This window comes from Lissotriton vulgaris, unplaced genomic scaffold, assembly GCF_964263255.1.
Source record: "Lissotriton vulgaris unplaced genomic scaffold, aLisVul1.2 SCAFFOLD_293, whole genome shotgun sequence".
NCBI lineage: Eukaryota > Metazoa > Chordata > Amphibia > Caudata > Salamandridae > Lissotriton > Lissotriton vulgaris.
The window spans coordinates 1,108,099-1,134,697 of record NW_028254211.1 but is presented as its reverse complement, the minus strand read 5'-3'; the positions used below and the strand labels follow the sequence as shown (position 1 = coordinate 1,134,697).

At 47.7% G+C, this 26,599-nt stretch overlaps 1 protein-coding gene across 1 annotated transcript in view; it reads left to right on the top strand.

The window, feature by feature from the left end:
* Nucleotides 1–26,599, top strand: part of LOC147659640 (von Willebrand factor A domain-containing protein 8-like) — a gene marked incomplete at its 5' end in the record, with an annotated part of 1,204,277 nt that overhangs the window by 745,217 nt on the left and 432,461 nt on the right. The window contains one exon of the mRNA XM_086951584.1: nucleotides 22,030–22,234. Within this exon, the coding sequence (XP_086807710.1) occupies nucleotides 22,030–22,234 (205 nt within the window). The remainder of the gene's footprint in view (nucleotides 1–22,029; nucleotides 22,235–26,599) is intronic.

The following is a 26,599-nucleotide window of genomic DNA, read 5'->3' as shown; positions in this document are numbered from 1 at the left end:
AGAATTTTTGTAGTTAATATATACAAACTGTAGGCATAAAAGTGAGTAGCAAATTTCATTTCGTTTCCTCCCCTTTCATCCACCCTCAACCCCTTGTATTTCTTAATTTAATCACAATTTTTAGAAAACTCATAATAGCACACAAGGTACGCATTTCAGTTGCTCTTTGCAGAAATAATAAAGCAGATTTGGCATGGGTAATTTTTGAGTCCTTTAAAATGTCCACCAGAAATCTCCGACGCGGGATTTTATAAAAAAGGACAAAGTAATACAAAATGAAGGGTGTCCTGCAGAGACCTATTGTCGCAGCCGCAGGCACCCTTCTGCTCAATTGTTTGCGTAAAACCAGGCGGATAGGCTAAAATATTTTGCAACAAATTGAGCCTAAAACGAGTCATTAAAAACCTCTCATATTGACTATACATTAAAAAAAGGTACGGTTCCATGCCCATTTCATTACAAACAAGCAAATGAGCAACTACCGAGGATTTAATAGAGTCAAGTTCCATCCTCCTACAGTCATATTTTTCCAGTAGTTGCTTTTGTACATAGTGTCTGCAATAGATATCCACATTTGAGGGGTCCAAAAATAACCTTTGCTGGTCAATAGCCCCTAATGTTTCTTTAATATATTTCAGCCAGGGGATTTGGAGCCATCTATCTTTCCGTAAACAATCCTGGATGATCTGTCTGGATAATTCCGCATTGGGGTTTAGCCAAATTTTGAGCCAGGTCAGTATTGGTCTCAATCTGATCAAGTCAGATATGTATGGGGTACCCAGCTCTTTGTGTGTTATTGCTGCTGGGATGCTCAGGGGAAGCTTTAACAGTTTTTTTAAAAATGTGTCTTCCTCTCCTTGTATCTGTTGTGCATCCCTAAAACCCCACACCTCTGCTCCATAAATAGCCTTCGAAATACTGACCGACCTATACAATGTCATCACCTGCTCAGGGGACCAACGTCCCAGTCGTCGGGCAAAGTTTAATATGGCCCCATTTGCTGAGACTAGTTTCTTGGACCTCTCCTCAATCAATGGGGCAAATTTAATCTTTTCGTCAAATAGGAGACCCAAGTACGGGAAAGTGGTCACAGTGTCCAAGACATGTTCCCCTAGTTTGAACACAAATCTCTTTTGTGGTTTCTTCCCTGCTACCATAATAAAAGATTTTGTCAAATTGACGGAGAGGTCCAGATTCTTCATGAAATCAGCAAAACCTCTAATTAGAAGCTGGAGACGGACTGCTGTTCGTGCGAGGAGGACCGCGTCGTCTGCGTACAAAAGTACCGGTATATGACGCGAGCTTACCTTTGAGCAGTCAGTCCCCAGTGCTAGTAGGGCACTCTCCAGACCGTTTATGTAGAGGGAAAACAAAAAAGGCGCCAGGATACACCCCTGCCTCACCCCACCGGAGCACGGGAAGGGATCGGTACTCACCCCCCCGCACTATAGCGGACCTTGGCAGTGGTGTTCCAGTGCAGTTCCCTAAGAACATTAAAAAGATCTGGGTCAATTCCCAATCTATACATAAGTGTCCAGAGTTTGGCTCTATTAACGTTATCAAAAGCCGCTGCTAAGTCCATCAATCCCATGTACATGGTCCCATCACTCGTCTTAGTATATTTAGCCGCAAGGAGGTATAGATTGAGGCATTGGTCACTAGTTGACCTGCCTGTTCGAAACCCGTACTGGGTATCCACCAGGATGTTATGAGTGTCAGTCCACTCTATTAAGCAGTTGAGAAGTGCCCTCCCGAGTACTTTAGCAGAGACATCAATCAGCGAGATTGGTCTATAACACTGCGGGCTGTCCCTACAGCCTTTCTTATATATAGGGACAATCACTGCAGTGGACCAAGATCGCGGAAGACCCAATTTAATTGCTGCATTGAGTACTCTCGTTACTATTGGTGCCCATAAATCAGTATTACTTAAAAATAGGTCTGGTGGGGTGCCATCCGGGCTGGGGGCTTTGTTTCGCGTCAGCCCTAGGATTGCTTTTAGAACTTCCTCCAGCGATAATTCTAGTTGTTCTGCCCTGGGACCCTTCCAGATTCCATCTCCAATGTCTACCTCCTGCTGGTTATACAAAGATTTAAAATGGTTAATCCATTGTTCTGGTAGTATGTTGGAGCTAATAACTGGGGCGATTGAGTCATGGAAACAGGGTCTATTTATGATTCTCCAAAACTGGGCATAGTCCCTATTTTCTCCTGCCTCCCTTGTGGAATTTTAGTTTGCGATCTGAACATCATCTGCGCCAGCTTGTCACCTATGTACTACGTGCACGGCAGCCATTTTAGATATCATGATCTCCCTGTCCACGATCGATCGCCAGCGCGCCCCTCTGACCCAGCAAGCATCCTCCGCGCACCCTGGCTCCCCCTCCCTCCTCCTTATGAGCATGACCCTTCTGCATGACCCTGTCCTTGGGAGTCACGCCAGCGCCTGACCAACACCTCCTCTCCTCCCATGAATGCCCCTCTGTTGATAAACCTCCCCTCTGCGCCGGATTGTCCACGCAGCATGAATACCACTCCATTGATGGCCCCTCACCCCGTGTCCGACTGTCCACACAGGTCCGAGGCCACTGCCTAGGCCGGGAGATATCATTTACTGCCCCTTATTGTATGAGGTCGCTCTCCTTCAAAGGACCCTCTATTGATCCAGGCCTCCCCACCCCCTGTGATATGATCAGGCGCACACATCCTAAGACTCGACGGAACACTCAGCTGCGTGATGACCCCCTCCTCTTATCAGCAGGTTGAGGACCTCTATTGTGAAGGTATATGGGGGTGGGATTGACACGAGGATTACGGGGATGTCTTTTTCTTGCTTTACAAAGTTCTGATTGTAATAAAGAAAGGTCACATGCCATAAACCAGTGTATAAGAGGCCAGGCCTCCGAGAGGCTGTTAGAGCACCTCGAGACGATACCTTGTTGTCTGATCTGATGTGTTCTGCTCCGTCGGAATAAACTTCTGTTTCCTGCCTTCTGGTCTCCGGCGCCTGCCTCATTGCTTGGTAAACTTGAATGGTACAAGGGCGGTTAGCGCCGGGCAAATCTTGAGAAAGGTCCTAGCCCTACCTTTTTCCACAATTGGCGTCCCAAAGCGTGGGGCCCATCAGCGACACGTGGATCCAGTGGGAGAGGTCCCGACGACAGAGTGAACGACTGCAACGATCGGGAAGAGCTCGTGTCCGATAGACCCTCGTCTGACAGCCGATCATCCGACCTTCACTAGTTCTGAACAGACCTCTCTCGAGTGATCTACGGTCCTGACTGGGAACCATCAGGAGTGCCACGAACATCACGAAGGAGAGAGGACGATCGGGCGCTGGATCCAGAGGACAGGAAACCGTCCATGCGGTCCGGGTAAGGTCGTGTAAACACGACGAATTGAGGAAAATTGTTTTTGTTTGGATAATACTAGTATTACGCTTTGTTGAAACCTCTGGAGATTCGCTGTCTGCAAACGGAGAAAAACAACAGGCTCTCTCTTTGCAAGCAGTGAAGGATAGGTAACGCAGACTTTTGTCCCCGTTGTAATCCATCGTGCCTATTTTCCTCCCCCACTGTTTCCCGAACTGTCGTTCGTGGATTATTGTCTGGAGATTCTTTGTCTGCAAACAGGGAAGAACAAGGTCTCTTTTTGCAGGTAGAGAAAGAGTGGGTAACGATAACTTTTCGTGCCCACTTATTCTCCCCACTGAATTGTTTTGATTGACCGATTATTCGGTATTGGTTCGTTTGAGGTATTCACCGCCGGCAAACAACGGAGAATAGAAATATTCTGTCTAGTCTTTGCCCGCCGTGATAAGATAGGTAGTGCAGACTTTTTGTCCCCGGTGTAAACCGTCATGCCTATCTTCTCCCCACTGGTTGGTAGCCTGTTTAGCCCGGACCGCTTATTAGAGATGAACCATCCAGCTCCACTGGAGGGCACCCCTAATAAGGACATGTTCACTAAGTATGGACTAGTCGCTATAGCTTACACTAGACTATGGCATAAATATACGAAAAAGAACCCTGAAAGTCAGTGGCCACTGATAGGTTCCTTTAGTGAAAATAAAATAAAAACATTAGAAATAGCGCTCCAGAAGAATAAGACCACGCCCACTATGCTCGACAGTATCGGCATGTGGCGCAAGGAAACGGAACAACGAAAGAAAAGAGAAGAAGCAAAAATAGGGAAAGAATTACGAAAGGCAGCCCACCTAGCCGCAAAACAACTAGAAGAAGAAATAAAAGAAAAAAAAGAAGCTACACAAAACCAAGAATCAGGGTCAACAGGCCAATGTCCTGTTAGGACCCCCTCTGCGCTCTACCCTGAACTACCCTCCAAACAACGGGCAAACGATGAGTTACTGCTAGGTCCCCCAATCATCTACATGCCCCCTCCATATGCTCCCAGCCAACAAAACCTGCAAACCCCGAGTGTGAGTGAAAGTGACCCTAGTGCTAGTGCACCGGCCCTCACGGCCTCCGCACCAGCCACATTAACAACTTCGTCAGACGACCCCGAGGCTAGCAAACAATCATCAGCCAGGTTAAGTAGGTTAAGCAAAGATGAGCGGGATGGGATCAACGAAATAGCAAAGACATTGGTAGAACGAAGGGAGAGCGAAGAATACACAATGAACGTATATAATTCACATGCCGACAGCCACAGACGGCATTTCATTTTGCGATTCAGCTACCACACCCTGAACGCGTATGAAGATAGGTATCAGAGTAAGGGTCCCGCTAAACTAACAACACTGTATAGGAAGATTGATGTTGGAGATGGGACTGAACGTGAGGCGACGGAGCTCTTCATGCAAATGCTTGAGGTCTTCCGCCACCTCGCGGAACAGAAACCAGAAGCCAAGGTTACGGTCCCTGAAACAACCTCGACAGAAGTAGCCAATACTATGATGCCTATCAGAGAAGCGGCTCCTTACTGGATCCCGCCACGGGGCCAGGGAACGAGCGATGATATTAATAATGAAAATGCAAAGGGGAGGGTTGTGTACAATTGGGTTTACCAACCATGGGACCGACAAGACATCCTAACCTTTAAGCAAACCCTGCCCGACTTAAGAAAGAACCCGACGGCATTTTATACCGAATTAGGCACAGCCTTGGGTTCGACAATAATGACTTTAGCAGATATTGACTTGTTCTTTGGGTTATGCCTGCCAGCTGATGTGTGGAAGCAAATCCGGAAGGCTGACCACACGGATCTGTTTGGACATACCTGGGACCAACTCGGTAAACTAGATAGACAGCGAGAGCCGGGGAGTAAACCACTGAAAGACATACTGGAACTCCCAGACAAACTGGTTCAGAAGTTAAAAACACTGGTCCCGGAAAGAAAAGTAGACTGGTCGATAGTCACGGCCTGTCGACAGAAACCCCAGGAAGATGTGTCAGAATACTTCTCCCGATTTGAGACAGTGTTCTCCGACTACAGTGGCCAAGACATGACCACCGCAACCGGACAGCACCTGTTTGTGCAAAATTATGTAAAGGGACTAACACAAGAAGTCTCCCAAAAACTGCAGACGAGTGAGAGTAGTTGGGGGGCCTCCAAACCCGCAGCTATCCTTCAGATGGCTCAGTATTACGAGCACCAAAAGAATGAGAATGATAGGGCGTCCGAGAAAAAGAAGAAAGATTTAAAGGAAAGGGTAATGATAGCCCAGATACAGGGTATAGCGATAGGACGGGAACACCAGAGAGGGAACTACCAATCAACCACCCCCAGAGATCTACCTCCTAAAGATCACACCCCAACATCCCACACTGGACGGAGAGACATTAGCACTGACCAATGCGCCTTCTGCAAAGGGCTCGGCCATTGGAAATTCCAGTGTCCGGTTCTGCTATAAATGAATAGAAATAGGGATTCCAGGGATGTGGCAGGTGGCCCGAGAAATAGAGTACAAGGACGAGGGAGCACCAACGACACCAGCAATGACAGATCAGGGAGACTGAACACGTTTGACCGTCCCCGACAGAACCAATATCAGCTGTCCGAAGGTGAACATGCCCCCGACTTTGCATAGGACTGCCAGGGGCAAGGGAGGGATCCAGTCGAGCTCTGTGTTGACCAGCAAGGTCCTTATGTCACCGCTAAGGTCTTGGGTACAGAGTCTCCATTCTTGGTAGACACTGGGGCGACACGTAGTGTGTTATCAAAACGACTGATTCCAAGGGCACCCTTGTCTGGCTCACACATAACGTCGATAGGTTTCGATGGGACGCCCTCCACTAACCCCCTGTCCGTACCTATTTCCTTTGACCTAGAAAACAACACTACTGACGCGACATTTCTACTCTCCTCCAACTCCCCTGACGCCATTATGGGTATTGACTTACTGAAACATTTTCGAGCTACCATTAGGTGTTCCCCAGATGGAATACGAGTCATCCTGTACGACAACCCAGACATGCCCAGATCCCCTCCCCCACGACACATGTGCTCCATAACTGACGCTGACCTGTCCCAGCTTGACACCCTGCCTCCGTACCTGTGGGCCAAAAATGACTCTGATGTGGGGCGAATGATGATTGATCCTATTCACATAACGGTACGACAGGACGCTATGCTCCCGAAACTCCCACAATATCGGATATCGCCAGAGGGTGAGAAGGCACTGGTAGCGATCATTCAGTCTCTGGTAGATGCAGGAGTGGTTGAAGAGGTGGTTAGCAACGTCTGCAACAGCCCAATCCTACCTATTGTTAAGAAGCAGGGTGAAGGAGATGAGAAAGCGTACCGCTTCATCATCGACTTGCGAGAGATTAACAAAGTGGTTGTACCCCAATATCCTGTGGTCTCTGATATCACCACCATTCTGACCCTCATCCCGTCCACTGCCACCACCTTCTCTGTTATCGACCTTAAAAACGCGTTTTTCTCTATCCCCATTCATCCAGACAGCCGTTATCTCTTCGGCTTCACCTTAAAATCCCGCTCGTACCGATTCTGTAGAGCTCCCCAGGGATACACTGAAAGTCCCAGCATTTACAGCCAGGCCCTCAAAAGACAGCTGGATGCCTTCCAGCTACCAGAGGGAGTGGTGTTGATCCAATATGTCGATGATATCCTTTTGGCGGCCGACACCACCCCGCTTGCAACGACAGCCACCGTCCAACTCCTACACTTTCTTGCAGAGAATGGCCATAAAGTCTCCAAAAAGAAGTTAAAGTTCTGTCAGCCACAGGTGACTTACCTAGGCCATCTTCTGTCCAAAGAAGGGAGGAAACTTACACCCCACCGAATCCAAACCATCCTAGATACCCCCATCCCGAAAACACAAAAGCAGGTCCGCTCTTTGGTTGGCCTAACCTCTTTTTGCAGACAGTGGTTGCCTAATTACAGCCTCATTGTGAAACCATTACTTGCCTTGCTGACCAAAGATGTCCCCTCCCCGCTTCCTTGGACCACTGAGTGTCAAGCCTCCTTTAAGGAATTACGGGATGCACTCTGCTCAGCGCCCGTCCTCGGAACCCCGGATTACTCCAAACCCTTCTCCCTCTTCACCCACGAAAGGGAGGGATGCGCATTGTCTGTCCTAACTCAATCAATTGGTCCTAAGCAGCGCCCTTGTGCCTACTTCTCCGCCACTCTTGATCCTGTAGCCAGAGCTTTGCCTGCCTGCCTTCGAGCAGTAGCCGCCGCTGCTGTCTCTATCCGTCAGAGCGAGGGAATCGTACTTTCCAACTCCCTCACAGTGCTAGTACCCCATGCAGTCGACACCCTCTTGAATCAGACAAAGACCCAACACCTGACTAGCGCACGACTGACAGGGTATGAACTGACGCTACTTGCACCCCACATCACACTAAAGAGATGCACGACTTTGAATCCTGCCACATTGTTACCCCTGCCTGAGACTGACCCCGACGTTCCTCCCATCCACGACTGTGTGACCCTCACGGACGAACAAACTAGGAGTAGGGTTGACCTCCGAGACACTGCTTTTCCTGACCCCGATGGAGAGCTATGGGTAGACGGCTCATGCATCAAACTCCCAGATGGCACCACCTCAGCTGCCTATGCAGTAACGACAGCCCGAACAGTAGTTGAGACAGCCTGCATCACACAACGATCTGCCCAGGCAGCAGAGCTGATAGCCCTCACCCGAGCATGCATCATAGCCGCAGGGACCACCACGAACGTATATACGGACAGCCAGTATGCCTTCGGAGTGGTCCACCATTTTGGGCTCCTGTGGAGGGAGAGGGGATTCCTGACGTCCCACGGCACCCCGATCCTCCACGGAGATCTAGTCTCCGCTCTGATTGAAGCAGTTCTCCTCCCCAAACGATTAGCGGTAATCAAATGTCAGGCACACAAAAGGGTGACAGACTTAGTCGGACAAGGGAATGCATTGGCCGACATCACTGCACGAACCACAGCTGAGAATAGGACGGTGACACGCATGTACATGACCAGGTCACAAGCAGAAACATGGAGTGACACAAGGATAATGATCAGAGACATACAGTCGGCCAGCACCCCTCACGAGCTGACTAAGTGGGCAAGGGTGGGTTTGAAGGATGAGGAGGGCTGCTGGCGAACGAAGGATGCAAGCAAATGGTTGCTACCCGACTCATACCTGATTCCCATACTGACAATGGCTCACTCCCCCGCACACATAGGATCTGCACCCATGATCGAACTCATTTCCAAAGTCTGGCATAACGACAAAATCCCTGACTCAGCCAGACGCCTAGTTCAGCAGTGCCTTATCTGCCTGCAACACAACCCCGGGAAAGGAACTGTAGTGCCCCGGGGAGGGTTTGGGACCCCCAATCACCCCTTTGAGGTCCTTCAGATGGATTACATCCAACTAGAGAGATGCCAAAACCTGAAGTATGTACTAGTCATTGTATGTGCCTTCAGTAAATGGGTGGAGGCCTATCCAACCCGTGACAACAATGCCATGACTACTGCCAAAGTACTACTGAAAGAATTCTTCCCTCGCTATGGCCTTTGTCGAATTTTATGGAGCGACAATGGCCCCCACTTCATAGCTGAGGTTATCCAATTAATCCTAAAGGGGTTGGGGGTGAAGCAACGATTTCATGCAGTCTTCCACCCCCAATCCGCCGGTCTAGTGGAACGCCATAATGCCACACTGAAGCTGAAACTGGCAAAAATAGTGGCCACCACGGGACTTAACTGGCCGGATGCCCTCCCACTGGCCTTGTTATCGATGCGCTCCACTCCCACCAAGCACCATTTGACCCCCTACGAGGTCGTGTTTGGGCGACCGATGAATCTCTGGACTGCTCCCAAACCGACCTCCATTCATGACGTCCCGGACGTCCTACTGTCTGATTATTTGTGCAAGTTAACTAAAACGTTGTCTGTCATTCATCAACAGGTGCAGCAGGCCATCCCCGATGCTTCCAGGGGCCCCGGCCACGACATCCAACCAGGAGATTTCGTATTGATACGAAATTTCCAGCGAACCAAGAGTCTGGAACCTCGGTGGACGGGCCCCTGGCAAGTGCTGATCACCACCCGAACGGCACTCCGAGTGGTGGGGAAGAAGCACTGGCTGCACGCGCATCATTGCCGAAAGGTCTCTGCAAACCTGGCCACGACAGAAAACGTCAGCACCCAAGAAGAGCTCCTGAGCAAAGACCGACCGATATTGGACTGTTATCCCGATACTGAGGCACTCGAACTTGCAAAATTCTCTGATCCCACTGTGCCATCCAGAGAAGGGTATTTCCTGCGTCGAAAGGAGGGAGCTTCGGCTAAGTAGGCCACGGACTAAGTTAAATCTCAGAACGGTGACCTACACACAATCAAGGGTCGCCGGGAGAGAAGCTAAACGAAGTCTGTGGTTCTGCCCACTACCGAGCCCCTTGAAGGTGATGGAAGCGCCAAATAAGAAGATGATGGAAGCGCCAGATAAGAAGATGATGGAAGCAACGGGAAATACCCAGTATAGAAATCCAAAGACTGACAACCTGCACAAATCGAAGACAATTGCACTCTTCATTGTCTTCCTCTTCTGCCTCCTCCTCATGACCTCCTTCTGGATTCTGGAGGAAAGCACACCGGCTCATGAGGCATTGCTACCTACTGCACAGCCAACACCCCTGAAAGAGCATCACCTAATCTCTCTGTCGCCTCAGCTCCGAGAAAGGCGCAGGGAATTCTGGAACAATTCCTTCGTGCAACTGTTGCACCAACACAACCTTGCTGCAAATGCTACGAACTGTTGGATCTGCGGGTTGCTCCCGCATGCCACTGGACACTCCATCCCCTTCATCCCTTCACCCTTCTCAGTTCACGGCTCTTGCCTCGCCTGGTTGATCCTCATGCAAGAGAGCCACAGGGACAACGCCACATCCAGCCGGACAGTGTCACACTTCTACTCTGGGTTCTGGCTGAATAGAACCAGAAAGACCCCTGCTGCTCTGTGTCCTGCGCTCGCAGGCGCCACCTTCATCAAAGACATTCCAGCCAAAGAACGAGTCGAAGTACAGGTGCTCCACAATCCAGCCAGAACCACCTTCTCTCATCTGCAAAAACAAACTACCGCCACCCTGACTGTGGCTCTGTCCGTAATCAATGTCACTGGCCTTGTGTGCCTAGAGGGCCAGGGAACGCAACTGGTGGGCCACAGCTCCTGCCGAATCACCAGAACATTGGACTCAGTTGACCCCCCTTCCTTTGTTGCTTCTCCGAACATGTACTTTGTGTGTGGCACCAAAGCTTACACCTGGCTCCCGAGAGGCTGGAAAGGCGTCTGTTACATTGCCTTCGTTCTTCCACCCACATATGTAGCCCCTGCCAACCACCACCGGCAGAGGCGTGCAGACGACCTTGGACAAGCCGACTCCACCGGAGCACAGTTCCTGGATGCAGCAAAGGGACTTGTTCCTCTGTGGGGCCCAATGGCAAACAGCCGTGCTATCCGACACCTGACCCAGGCAGTAGAAACAACGATCAACATCACGGCTGGCATCCTCGCCAACAACACTGCGGAGCTTCAGGCGGTCCGCCTCGTGACCCTTCAAAATCGTCTTGTCTTAGACGTGGTCCTAGCCGACCGAGGAGGAGCATGCCGCATCATCGGATCCAGCTGCTGCACCTACGTGCCAGACAACTCGCCTTCAGTCTACAAAGCCATTGAACACCTCCACAGACTGTCCTCAGAGGTTCACCAAGAACAGGAAGGATGGTCGCTTGGGAGCTGGTTTTGGGACACTTTGAAGAATTGGGGTTGGAAGTTGTTTTCCTTCGTGCTGGTACCTGTTGTGATATTATGTGGGTGTTGCCTAGGTATCCAATGTCTGCCACCTTTGTTCGGCCTTGTTTCTAACTGTATGTGCCCAAAGACTTTGGACTTCCGAAATGAGCACATGAGCCCCCTCTATGAAGTAGAAATACGTGGCCTTATGGGGATAAATCCGAACTGACAAGTTGGCGAGACATGTTAAAAGGGAGGACTGTGGAATTTTAGTTTGCGATCTGAACATCATCTGCGCCAGCTTGTCACCTATGTACTACGTGCACGGCAGCCATTTTAGATATCATGATCTCCCTGTCCACGATCGATCGCCAGCGCGCCCCTCTGACCCAGCAAGCATCCTCCGCGCACCCTGGCTCCCCCTCCCTCCTCCTTATGAGCATGACCCTTCTGCATGACCCTGTCCTTGGGAGTCACGCCAGCGCCTGACCAACACCTCCTCTCCTCCCATGAATGCCCCTCTGTTGATAAACCTCCCCTCTGCGCCGGATTGTCCACGCAGCATGAATACCACTCCATTGATGGCCCCTCACCCCGTGTCCGACTGTCCACACAGGTCCGAGGCCACTGCCTAAGCCGGGAGATATCATTTACTGCCCCTTATTGTATGAGGTCGCTCTCCTTCAAAGGACCCTCTATTGATCCAGGCCTCCCCACCCCCTGTGATATGATCAGGCGCACACATCCTAAGACTCGACGGAACACTCAGCTGCGTGATGACCCCCTCCTCTTATCAGCAGGTTGAGGACCTCTATTGTGAAGGTATATGGGGGTGGGATTGACACGAGGATTACGGGGATGTCTTTTTCTTGCTTTACAAAGTTCTGATTGTAATAAAGAAAGGTCACATGCCATAAACCAGTGTATAAGAGGCCAGGCCTCCGAGAGGCTGTTAGAGCACCTCGAGACGATACCTTGTTGTCTGATCTGATGTGTTCTGCTCCGTCGGAATAAACTTCTGTTTCCTGCCTTCTGGTCTCCGGCGCCTGCCTCATTGCTTGGTAAACTTGAATGGTACAAGGGCGGTTAGCGCCGGGCAAATCTTGAGAAAGGTCCTAGCCCTACCTTTTTCCACACCCTCAGGTCTGCCCAAACTTCTTTTTGGAGAGCACTCTTTCTTCTCTTTACCTGGGCTTTATAGTTCTGTCTGCATCGGGCAATTTCAATCTTGTTCCCCGGGGCCTTTTTTAAACTCTGCTTTAGTTCTCTTAATGCCCTTGAGCAGTTGGTATCGAACCATCTAGGGGAAGATAGTTGCTTAACAGGCTTCCTAGTTTTCAGTAACCCTTCTACTATTTTAGTTAAAGATTCGAAAGCCACAACCACTCCTCTGCCCTCTATTGTGGGGTCTAAGCAGATCTCTATATGCTCTTTCCCATCACCCACTAGCTTGGAGTAAAAATCTTGCGGGTTAATCATTGTCCACCTTATGCGTCTCCCTTGGTCTGTTGCTTGGATTTGAGTTTCAGTGACAGCCCCTGGGTTTTTCCCCGGTAAGTCATTATAATTAATTTCTAGGGAAAGGGGATTATGATCGCTGAAGGGACTCCACTCCGTTCTTGTTCTAATAATCTGCTCTTTAGAGCAAGCAGAGATCATTATAAAATCTATTATCGACCCACCACCTCTCCCTTTGAATGTGGGTATAGGAGTCTCCCCTGTTTTCAGTGCAACTAAATCCATAACATGGGTGAGCGCAAAATTATCTAAGAGCTTCATCAGAACTGTGCCCTCTTTATTGTGTTCAAAGTGGGGACTCTTTTCTAAAGGGCATGTAGACCAGTCCGCAGAGATAGGAAATAATTTAGGGCATAGGTGACAGTTAAAGTCCCCCATCAGCAGGACAGTTGGTTCAGGTCCCTTCATCCTTAAATCCAGTTCCTCATTTAATCTTCTCTCCAGCTCAGATAATATAGGAAGATTCCCATCAACCGGCCCAGAATTATAGAAATTTAGAAATAATAGTCTCTGCCCCTGGTACTGTAGTGAGGCTGCTTGTAGAGTGTCTGACGCCCAGTCTGGCTGTGACCAGGTACCCTTTAGATCTAAATCTACGTATATTGCTAAGCCTCCTTTTGCTCTCCCAGAATTCGTCTCTTGGGCAGGTCTGAAAAAACACTTATAGCCCTCCAATTGACAGAGGTCAGAATCACGCGCCCATGTTTCTTGGAGAGCTATAACATGGAAGCGCCTTATAAATTCTTTCCACTCCTTGCTTTTAAGTTTAGCTTCCAGGCCTGCTATATTCCAGGATAACACGGTCAATCCAGCCCTATTCTCTTTCCCTCTCGCTATGATAGATTCATTTACTCTAACCTCACCCGCTACTGATGGTTCTATAATGTTTTCACTTTTCTCCCCCCGTTTCGAGAGTTCTTCTGGCCTCAAGGTTTGTTCATTCCCAGCACTCCCGCAACTACCCTCTATTTCCGGGCATGGGCATTCACTGGTAGCTGAGGATGTTACAGAATTATTTTCTATCGGGGCGAGTCAATCATTATCCTCAAGTGACTGCAAAGGGGCAAATCTGTTTCTCCACTGATAGTAGTCTCGTGGAGGTAAGAACTGGTCGGGGTGGCCTACGGGTCTTGATCTTTGTATACGTTGTGGTCTTCCAGGGTTCCACCCACCATCATCATCAGCACGATTGGTGTTCCACCTCCTTGGGTAAAAGTACCCAAGTGGGAGTGCACAAATTGTGCTGGTTTGATTCCTATTGGGATTCTTCAAGATATAATCAACCAATCTAGTGCCTCTAAACCTCTAAAATTTGCGACTATACAGTCCCCTCTTATGTCTTTTTTCCTCCCACCAAGCCAATTCACTCGTCTTACATGCACTATCTCTCCTCTGTCCCCATTATTTAATGGTCTATGTATATTCAGCCACTTGGAGATTTTAGCGTGTAATTGATAGTGTGATTCTCTCTCGGTAGGCCTAATTTCTGGCACCCCTGCAAAAACTATTACAAATGGGCTAGCCTCTGGAGGGAGATCTATGTGTGGGGCGGGGCTGTTTGTAGTGTAGAAAGGGTCAGAATCTATGTAAGATGGGTCGTAATTCCCGTCTCTCTGGGGACGGTCTTCCTGTCTCCATTGCATTAGTGGTTGTAAAGGGGGTTTATCCATATTTTTGGAATTCGTGTTTTGAGTGTGTGCCCCTCTTGGTTTGTCGTTAAAGCCCCCTCTTTGATTTTGGGAAATTTTTGGTGCCTCGTGGATCTGGGCTATTGTGTGTTGAGTATGACTAACACAGTTGTTATTCGGCAATCTGTTTTTGTTTGCATTGTCATTGCAGACCACCTCATTTGTTTGATTAGAATCAGTAGAGGGTTTCGTGAATGCATGTTCTATTGCCTTGCTTTGTTTAGACAGCTCACACACAATTTTGTCCACCTTGCTTATAATTGGTTTTAGTTGTGCGGTTATAAAGGATTCTAGTTGTTTTTTGAGGTCTCCTAAGACTACCTCAACCCATCCTGGTGGGATTGTTTCTGTTTGGGTATTATTTTCTACTAGTATAAACTCTTGCCTGCTCGTTGAGCGACTGCCTCTTACGGGTGCTTTCCTTTGCCTCTGTGGCCCCTTGGTCCTCCCCTGCCGCTTCGTTTTTCTCTGATGGGTCATTTCGCTACGCCCGGAGATTTCTAACCCCGGGGATTGTGCACAAGGGACATCCTCAGTGTCGTTGTTCCATTGGGTCACGTTTCCTATCATATTTGGGCTATCTGCAATTGATGGGTCTCTAGAGGGTGTTAGAATAATTGCATTAAGGTTAGGTGAGGAGGTAAGACTCCGTTCCATGCGTTCTATTTCCCCCGAGACCTTTTTTAGCATTAAATCAATTGCAGTAGGTTTATTTCCTTTTGTTAGGGCAGACTCCTCCGTTACCGCTCGTGTTTGCTTGGGGGTCTCTCTAGTGTGGGATTTACTCACAACAGAACGTGTGTTGGGATGATTAGACATTTTTCCTTTTAGGACTCCAACTTTGTCACTCTTGTATCCGCAGAAACAGGGTTAAATATACTGCATTACTTAGTAATCCCACAATTAACAGGTGACAAAACCGACTTAGTTCTCTAGCATCCCTATTCCTACAACCGGAAAATTAATCTAATGATTTTATTACAGGGCTTCGGCGACAGTTACTCAGTCCAGAACCTCGATATATAGTACCTGAGTCAATTGTTAAAAGTCCAATGGGGCCAAGGGGGGTGGCCCGTTCCATCCCTCGTCGTCCCCGGACGGCCACAGACGGCCCGCCCTTGTCCCGGGCTTCTCCCGGGCGCGCCCGCGCGCGTCCCACGGGACGAGGGGGCGTGTTCTCCTTTATGCGCCTCCGGGCGCTTCCGGACTGAGTGTGGCGGCGGCGATGTCCTTGCCGCAAAGGGGCTGCTGGGGGATGTAGTTTTTAATGTCCCCCGGCGGAGCCAAGCCCGGCCAGGAGCACCCACAGCAAAAGTCCTGCACTGGCGGAGCCAAGCCCGGCCAGGAGCACCCACAGCAAGAAACCAAGTGGCGGAGCCGAGCCCGGCCAAAAAACAAACAGCGGAGCAGAGCCCGTCCGTGGGCAGCAACAGGTGATCAGTTACGTAATTGTAGGCATAAGGGGTTGTCCAGGACTTATATTTGTCATACCTGACTAAATGCTGGCCCTGGCACAATGAAGGTTCTTTTTAGCATTTGGGAGGACCCATTGCAAATTTTGATAAAGGGGAATCAACATCTATGGAACGTTAGGTTTCATTGGCTTGGCACACCATAAAAGGATTATATATTTAATGAGTGCCCTTTCATTACTCATGGCTTTTTAAAAGATTTATGTGAAAAGTTTGCTTTAAAATGCACTACTTGACCAATTAAAAAAAAATTCTTATGGGGAGACCCCTTACCCCAAAGCCCGTTGAAAATAGCATTGGTTTATTTTCTTTGCTCAGTACAGTTTAGGGCGAGTATTGTATTAAGTCCCAAGCCTTTCAGAGGTTATGTCAGCACCCTAACATAGGTGGATCCAAAAGAGACATTTGTGTTGTATTTGTATATTAATGACATAGTTATAATGTGAATTTGGTGATGTCAATTATTGCGCTATTAATCCGGGCTAAGGTCGAGTCAAATCACTACCTAGGAAAATTCAGGGTCAAAGGTTATATAATGTCCCTTTCTTTGATGTCAATGAGATCAATTTGAATTTGGTGGTAAAATGTGAATGTTTTGCGACTGCATTTCGATTGCAAAACCTTCATACATACTGCTGTGATTCGGTATTAGGAAGGGTCACCCTCAACACGCCCCATTCTAATACCTACTCGCAAACCCAAAGTGTGATTTGGTAGCAGGTTACTGAATCACTATTTAGGTTTGAGACATGTCAAAATGCCTTTTCGTCTTCACAAACGGGCCGATTCTGCAATCGTACGTTTGCAACCTCAAAAAGGATTCGTACACGTGGCCCTTGTTTCATGCAGACTTCTCCCAGCCCACTCCCTTGCTACCCACTCTCTCATTGACCCAACCCATCTCAAAGTGACACCTGGCTCGCTGCTGACTTTGCCCAGGGGCACATCAATCAGCTCTCCGGAGCAAATATAATCAGCCCATCTGGCCCTGCCCACCACCCTGACATCCTCGGCTGAGACATGCAGAGACAACATCCTAGCTCTCTTCTTTAAAAAATAGGATTTTGACCTAATAAGTGCAGAAACCCGAACCAATGACTGCTGAGTGCGTTCCTTCTCCTACACAGTGAATGGAAACTCCTAAGGGCCCGATGTAGGTAGGCCGTTACCGATCGGTAACGGCTGAAAATACCGATTTTGGGCCGTTACCGATCGGTATACTGCCATCGAGATGTAGGGCAAAGAAAAAAGTCCAAATCGGAGCGAAAACCGATTCGGAATGAGTACCGAATGGAAAATAATCCGATACGTACATACCGAAAATCGGATATTTAACGAATCGGTAACACACCGAATCGGATGCAAATACCGATTCGGTCCATGTACCGATTCGGTACTGACACCGAATCGGAAATTATCCGATTCGGTCCATGTACCGAATCGGTAGTGACACCGATTCGGAAATTATCCGATTCGGTCCATGTACCGATTCGGTAGTGACACCGATTCGGACATAAGCCGAATCGGAGAACCTACCGATTCGGTAGAATCACCGATCGGGAAATTCCCCGATTCGGACAGATGGGGAGATGTAGGGAGGCACAGAAACACCGATTTCGGCTCAAAATCGGTAATATCCACTCGGTATTTACCATGGATTACGATCAGGTGGTAACCAACTCCAACCCATAAAAACAGCCCCAAAATGCATTGCAACTTGCAGGATGGCAGCTTTTTATGTCATTGCGAGGCGGCTACGGCTACAGCAGGAAGGACAGAGGGAATGGCAAAGAGATGAACAGGTCTACAGACAGAGGATAACCCTGTTCATGCTCACAGAGGCAGAGATCCTACAGAGATACAGGCTGGACTCTGACACCATTCTTGAGCTCATCAGGGACCTCAAACCATTGTTGGACCACCCCACCCCAAGGGCACACGCCATCCCAGCACACGTCCAGGTGCTATGCAGCCTACACCTGCTTGCGTCTGGCAGCTATCAAAGTGGAGTTGCAGCGGTAGGAGGGGTGACCCAGAGCAGCCTGTCAAGGTTCTTCCACACATTCCTTGACGCTATGATACACAGGATGGACCAATACATCTCTTTCCCTGCAACCCACGCAGAACTGCTACAAACTAAAGCTGACTTCTACCAGATGGCACAATTTCCCCAAATCATTGGCTGCATAGATGGCACGCACATTCCGATTTGCCCCCCAGCTGACACAGAATACATATACCGCAATCGGAAGTCTACACACACCATCAACGTGCAGGTGATCTGCAATGCGAAGTGCACCATCACAGACCTGGTAGCAAAATTCCCAGGGAGTACCCACGACTCCTACATTTTCCAACAGAGCGGCATCTATGCACGGCTGATGGCTGGCGAATTTGGTGAAGGATACCTCCTAGGTGAGACACATCATCAGACTCCCATAACACAAAGTAGCTAGGTGTAATACATGTATGCATGTGTGTAATGTTACCCCTTTTCCTTCCAGGCGACAGTGCATATGCCCTCCGCTCTTTCATACTCACCCCCTACCTCAACCCCTCCACACCCAGCCAAAGGAGGTATAACCGGGCCCACAAAAGCACAAGGAATGTCGTCGAACGGACCTTTGGCATCTGGAAAAGTAGATTCAGATGCCTGCACAAGAGTGGAGGTGCAAGGCAGTATACCCCCATCACCTGCTGCAAGATCATAGCTGTCTGTGCAATGTTACACAACCTTGCGGTGAAGAAGGGCACTGAGGTGGAGTTGTCTGACTACGAGGACCATGACGACGACGATGCTGTGCCACTAACACAGCCAGCTGGGGTGTGTACGCCAAGTGATGGCAGATACAGACGTGAGGAGATTACAGAAAACTATTTCTGAGTGAGTACAGATGCACAGACAGGTAAATGGTTGTGGTGAAAAGCAAATTTTAATACTGTTGCAACACCGTTACTGCACTGATGTGCAACAAAATAAAATGTAAAAACTAAGAAAACAAAAGTCTAATGTCCGGGTTGCCTCACCCGCCCTGGCAAGCCTACTTCTTGGAGCGCTTGGCAGCCCCACTGGGGTGTCCCTCACCCCCTTCAGAATGTCCTGCGGCATCTGCGGAGCGCCTGGTGCTCCTGCGCGGCTCTGACGCAGCGCTGGCCGGGCTGCTGCGGCTGCTGCTGTCCCCAGCATCCCCCAGGTCCAGGGCTGGATTGGCGGCAGTGTTTGAGATTATCATAGCCTCCATTGCTGTAGTGATGCGGGCCATTCCCCTGGTTATCTCGGCGTTGTTTTGGGTTAAACTTGCCTCCATGTTGGCACCGCGCTGACACAGTTGGGCCGTTGCAGCAGCAAGGCGGCTAATGGAGCGGTTTTGCACGCGGGCATCCCGCCTGCGCGAGAGGTCATGCTCCTCTAGTCTGCCGCATAACTGGGTTATGGCAGTGGTCAGCCTGCCGAAACCTGCTGCTACCTCCTTGTTAGTGTCTACAAAGGCCTTGAAACCTTTCACCATCTCGCCCATCTGCAGGTTATGCTGGCGGAGCTGGCGCTGGCAGGCCATGATGGACTTCGCCTGCTGCCGTTGGATTTTCACCATACTCCCTTCGAGGCCCTGGAAGACACTGCCCTCCGCTGCCGGCGCTGCAGTGCTGGGAAGGGCACGCCGCCGGGTACTGCTGCTGCCGCCCTGCTGTGTGGGCTCGGGTGCCACTGGTGTGGGTGTGGTGGTGGCCGGGGCCTGACCCCCTGCTCCCAGGATAGGGTTTACTGGAGCCACAGCCATAATCGTGGCAGGAGGTGGTGTAGGTGCAGGGTGGGCCCTTGTCGGCGAGTTCTCTGGGGAGAACAGCAAGGGGGGTGTTCCCGGCATTTGTGGGGAGTGAAGTAAGTCATAGTCAATTGCCAGGTCTCCCTCAATACCCAGCCCAATGGTGTTGTCCTCCTCCTCCTCGGCAGCCTGACACGTGCTAGGCCCTGCGACTGCACTGGTAGTTGGTGCTGCTGCTTCTGTTGCCTGTGGTTCTCCGCCTGATGGTGCCCCTAGGTACAAAGAAGCATTTGTAAATTGAGTGCCGATGTATTACAGTCAGTACAATTAAAGCATTGCACATGTCCTTGCATCTCCTTTGAATGTGTTCCACTGTTTCCTATCTTGTGATTCTGCACTGCCATATTTTGCTAACTTCTGCTGACTACATATACCATGATGCTTTACTCTTGTATGTTGGTTACAGTACTGGGCTGGGGTTTGGCTGTGCATTGTGTCTAATGGGGAGGTGTCTGGTAGGGTGTGTCATGATGCGCATGCTTCTTACCTGTAGCTGTGGCTCTGGCTGAGCTGTCCAGGGTCCCGATTCCGGTCACGCTCTCCCTCTCGATGGTGCTGGACACCAGTTCCTCCAGCTCGGTGAGGGGTGGCGCCGTGTTCCTGCCTCCACCTGTCGCTCCAGCTTGCCTCTGGATCTCAGCCATCTTTCGTTTGGTCAGGCTGCGTATATCGTAGAAGCGTTTTTTAAGGTCATCAAGGGACCTGGGGGTGACACCTACAGCATTGACCTTTTGTGCTATCTCACTCCAGAGCCTCCTCTTAGTGCTGTCCAGCACAGTGAGGGACAGCATCCCGAATAGCTGCCTGTGCACCCTCACCACCTCCTCCACCAACACCTGCAGCTCCATGCTGCTGAACTTTGGCTTTCTCTTCTGGCCAGCCTTCTGGCTCTCACTGGTGTTTGCCATCTTGCTTTCAACAGTTCTCTGCCTCCTGCTCCCACTGCTGCTCACTGTGAGTGTTCAGCTCAGGCTGGCTCTCCAGAAAGTTCTTAATTAGCTGCACCTGCCAGGGTTGCCACTCCCTGCTTGGGTGGGGGAGGGGGGATCCACCTCATTGGCTGTCTCGGCTTTTACCGATTCGGATTTTACCGAATCGGCTTTTACCGATTCGGATTTTACCGATTCGGTTTGTTCAATGCATTCCTATGGGCTTTTTGCCCATGGGTGTGTTTTCAAACCTCCGATTCGGTAATTGCCGAATCGGATTTTACCGATGCGGCTATTTCCGAATCGGTGGTAGCCGATTCGGTGCTTTCCGAATCGGTCCGTGCCGATTCGGTACGTAGCGAATCACAATACCGATGCCGATCGAATCGGTATTAATTCGCTGTTTTTTACCTACATCTCGTTTTCCGATTTCAGAATACCGATTCGGCCCGCCTCGGTATTTTGAAATCGGAAAATCCCTTTTACCTACATCGGGCCCTAAGTTCTTTCTCTGCAACACTGCATTACCAACAATGAGTTTTTTGGAGTATTACCCAGAATACTTTTTTGCCATTTGTTTTTCTTTCCGTGTCCTTGAATGCATAGGCTTTGAAACCTTTTTTCATTAACTTATGATTCATAGAACTTGTCTCAGGGAACCCCGGGTCCCTACATGCGGTACTCGACCCTAGTGTCCAGTTCATTATCTAGTACTGTAGAAGTATTCTGTTCAGTGTGATGTACTGAAAGAAACAGAAAATGCCAGTGTGCATCTAGTTGTATCACAGAAGGACATTCTAGTCCTATTTAAATAAGCTGTTTCGTTAACTATTGGATACAATTTTGTTTTCAAAAGTGGACCACTTGCCCAATTAATCCAGTTCTGCCTGCACTGCATTTAGTTCTGTGCAAAAACAGCACCCGCCTGTTACTTGTGCTCCATGAATGGGCGTTTGGGATAACAAGGAGGATGCTAGTGTGATGTCTTTCGTCCTTAGGTGTTCCCTACTAGGAGGAATACCTAGGTCGGGTAGGCTGCATTTTGATACACTTTGTCTTTACTAGTTGTATTTGTAGGCTAGTGTTACATTAGTAAACACATGTATTCTTTGAACCAGTTCATTTGGAGGGCATGACTTTGGTGCTACCATTTGTAAGATAATGTTTTAGTAAAGGCTGCATGGGTTCAGAAAGTTATCAAACATTAAAATGGTGGATACTAGACATGTGATATTGGGGTTTGACTTATTTATGATCATTTGTATAAATATCTGTATATTAATCTTGTGTTAGTGTAGCTCAGCTCATATTTTGAGGTACAGACCTCATAGTGACACTGACTCTCAAAATTCCATGAATCTGGTTCTTGATGCACTGTCTTCCTTGCTTCCACAGACCAAAGTTTGTCTCACCCTACACTGCCTGGCTGTCGAAGATTTCAGACACGGATGTCCTCCTCGCCCCGTTGGGGGGCGGCAGCGTGGTGACAGTGGACGTGGGTGGCCAGGTCAGAGTTTGGGAGACCGGTCTTGAACATCTGCAGCGCGCTCTGCTGGAGTGGAGAAGCATGATAGGGCAGGACGACGGGAGACCTGTGCAGGTGCAGCATGAGTCCATTGTGTTACGCGTTTCAATGTCAAGTTTCTGCTCTTTATTTATTTATTTGATTTTTATATAGCGCAAACTTGACCCTAATAGGGAATCAGAGCGCTTTACATTCACATAATGTTTTCCACTTATTACAGCACAAACACCTTGCAATTTCAGTAAACCTAATCATTACAGAGTAAGGTACTATCAACAGTTATGCTACGAAGTCATAAATTAGTTGTATATTGAATTGTGATAGAGACATTTGTGCATAACATACACATTTACAAAATCTAGCTCAAAATTTAGGTTCATATATTGAAACTGTTGATTCGAGTATTGATTCCTAGCAAAGTGGTGCGTGTTATAAGACACTCCCTAAACAAGCATATTATTAAGCTGTCCTTCCTAGATGTTCATTAATTAACTTTATATGTTTCCCTGTATTGTTTCCTTGCGATAAAGACACTATCTTCCCAACAAATACGCCTTGAAAGAATTACTCATGTTTACACATTTTACTCTGCTCTAGCACTGGGAAGGATTAGATGGATGCACTCCTCATGCCTGATTGTGTTACTAAAAATCGAGACCTAGGATATTGTGGTATACGAATATCAATACCACAGTATCGAAATCCATAATATCAACAACCCTATACTTAGAATTAAAACGACTAGCAAAATATAATTCCATTAAAATATCTAAAGTATAAAAAAATTGAAGCCCAAAATATAGATTACAAAAATACTTTTTAAAATAACATTAAAAGTAACCAAAATATTGATACCCAAGTTATAGACAAAAAATGATGTGATATATTTTAAAATACCAATATATTTATTCAAATTAGAAATTAATAAAAAAAATTACTAACACTTATAAAAAAAAATTGATATACATTTTATTTATACACATAATTAACAGATAAATATATAGATGTTAAAAATATATATGTAAAAAAACAGATATATTACAATAGTTTTTACACTTTTTATTAAAAGCACTATATATTTCAAAAGCCACAATGTTCCTTATATCTTTTTTTAATTACTAGAATATACAATAGTTTAAAAATAAGGGAATTATTTTTCCAAAAATTAACATATATTTAGTGTGAAAACGTAATTGTCTGTGTGGAAATAATCACTGAAACATGTGGGTGGGTGGTATGGGTCTTGTGTGTGTGTGTGTGTGTGTGTTCAAAACAGGTTAGAAAAACATATAAAGCATAATGGAACTCACTTAACCACTTCGCTGCGGGGGATGCGGGGGTGAGCGTGGTGCTGCGGTGCTCGTGACGCGCTCAGCTCGTCATGAGTCACAGTGGAGCTGAGCTCATGACGAGCTGGGCTCGTCACTACCCCGCCCACTGATTAATTCGCCCACACAGGCGGGGAATCAATCACACGCGGGCAGCGCGGAACCGTTATGACGAGCCCAGCTCGTCATGAGCACAGCTCCACTGTGACTCATGACGAGCTGGGCTCGTCATGAGCACTGAAGGAGTTAATAAGAATATAGTTAACAGTGATATATACACAGAATAACCCATAGGTAAAATAGACATAGTATTAATTTATGCCTTCATCAAAATTCAGAGTTACACTGAACATTGTAGCGATGGAAAAGACAGGTCCTTGAAAAGGAGGACATAGATGAGCACTCAGAGATTTGCGAAGACTCGTGTAAAAAGGGCTATGGAAGAGTGGTATTTATTTTAAGATCTTTTGTTGAAAGAAGAGCCAGAAAGAATACAATGGATGGACCTAAGTACCCTGTGACCCCCAACTGAAGTGATATCGCAAAACCTCTGAATCTATTGGCTGACAAGAGATGCACTCTTGCAACGTTTAACCTGTATAAAATCGCAGGATGTAGATATTAAAACAAATTCTATAATGTGTCATATTTAGAGGTATCAGGAAGCTGATGGATCTTTTGGCATGCCGGGAAAGACCCACCATCAGAGCCAGGTACTGGCTAGAGTGGCCGGCTGAAGTGTCACAAAAGAAGTGAACATCAAATTGCTGAAGGTGAACCACAAAATGGTTTATCTGTGCACTCTGACAAGTGTGAGAGATGCTGGAGATGTTTTACCTGAAAGCGGAGTGCCGCAGGTGCATACAAACTTATTGTACTTGGGCTAGACGTCTGTAGTGTCCTTTGCTAGACAAACTCCTCTTGTTGAGCTGCAGGACTGCCATATGGTGTTCCTGCCATGCTTTATGTAAATAGTGTTATTGTTAGCTATACATTAATTCCAGATCTGCTGCCTAGTTTTCTTGGCCTCAGTTACAGTGTGGCTCAATGCTTAGAGCGGCAGACCTTGATGCAGAACGCGGCCAGGGACCAGGGTTCGATTCCCGCCTCGGCGGGTTTCGGGCTTAAATTCCTTCTCACTTCTCAGCCCTGCTAATGGATGCACTGCTTATGTATATTTAATGGAAGAGTGCCTGCACTTCTCAGCACTGTTAATGGATATTTAATGGAGGAGTGCCTGCACTTCTCAGCACTGCTTATGTACTTTTAATGGAGGAGTGCCTGCACTTCTCAGCACTGCTTATGTACTTTTAATGGAAGAGTGTCTGCACTTCTCAGCACTGCTTATGTACTTTTAATGGAGGAGTGCCTGCACTTCTCAGCACTGCTTATGTACTTTTAATGGAAGAGTGTCTGCACTTCTCAGCACTGCTTATGTACTTTTAATGGAGGAGTGCCTGTACTTCTCAGCACTGCTTATGTATATTTAATGGAAGAGTGCCTGCACTTCTCAGCACTGTTAATGGATATTTAATGGAGGAGTGCCTGCACTTCTCAGCACTGCTTATGTACTTTTAATGGAGGAGTGCCTGCACTTCTCAGCACTGCTTATGTACTTTTAATGGAAGAGTGTCTGCACTTCTCAGCACTGCTTATGTACTTTTAATGGAGGAGTGCCTGCACTTCTCAGCACTGCTTATGTATATTTAATGGAAGAGTGCCTGTACTTCTCAGCACTGTTAATGGATATTTAATGGAGGAGTGCCTGCACTTCTCAGCACTGCTTATGTACTTTTAATGGAGGAGTGCCTGCACTTCTCAGCACTGCTTATGTACTTTTAATGGAGGAGTGCCTGCACTTCTCAGCACTGCTTATGTATATTTAATGGAAGAGTGCCTGTACTTCTCAGCACTGCTTATGTATATTTAATGGAAGAGTGCCTGCACTTCTCAGCACTGCTTATGTATATTTAATGGAAGAGTGCCTGCCCTTCTCAGCACTGCTTATGTATATTTAATGGAAGAGTACATGCACTTCTCAGCACTGCTCAACTACATTTAATGGCAGAGTACCAGCACTTCTCAGGAGAAAGGAGGTACTCTACAGAGTGAGCACCACCACTCCCATATTTCTATATAAAACACTGAGGGAAACACATGAAACAAGTGTAAAAACAACAAAGGCGAATGCTTGCAAGCTGTGTTAAACATTTAAGTCGTTCCTTTCTTCATCTGTGGGAAAAGCGATGCTGTAATTCTGAAGATTTTTTTAACCAGCTCTGTCTTCCAGTCTTTACAATAGATAATCTTTCTGCCTTTTTTTTCGTTAGACTGAACAAGTAGACACAATAATTAAATATGTGATTACGCCTGCTTTCCCATAATCCCTTGTACCCACTGCATTGTGTGATCAGACAGCCCCTGTAATCCCTTCCAAATTGGGCCAGCAGACAGTGTTATTTGCAAGACATCCGAACAGACAATGTGTTTTCCCACATGGAAGTCGTCTGGGGACGGGTCGCTACAATGATGAAAGCCTAAATGGATTCTGTAATTCTTTCTTTGTCTGCATCCGTACCCCATTGACACAGTGAACCCGAAATTACATCCAATGGGGAAATCTGGAGGAGATATGGGCATTGCGTTTATTGCTGAAACAGCTCGGCCTATTCTGCGAGCAGAAGTCATGGAAACTGGGTAATAGAGATTCATAGTAATTTCGGATGTCATCAGTGGTGTTGCAACACCGCCATCTAGAGGCGAACCGTTTACCTCAAGTGAGATATCTGTAAGGCGCCGATAGGAGAGAATAGTCTTGTTTCTAGTAGAAATGTGTGACAAGTCAACTCAATGGCATGGGATCTTGGGAATGTATCTGTTTTTTTACGTATCTTCTAGCCTTAAATGTCTTCCTTTATCGAAACAGCAGTCAGAGACGTTTTAAGGCATGGGTAAAGTGGGCTCTGGCCCAGGGCCCCAGCCTTTCAGGGGGGCCCTGATAGAGTCAGCTCTGTTCTGTAGAGAGTCTTGCCCTGATGACCTTGAACAATTCTTAAACAGATTGTTTCAAATACCGACTTCCTTTAATGTGTTTTTAATGTGAATGATGTGT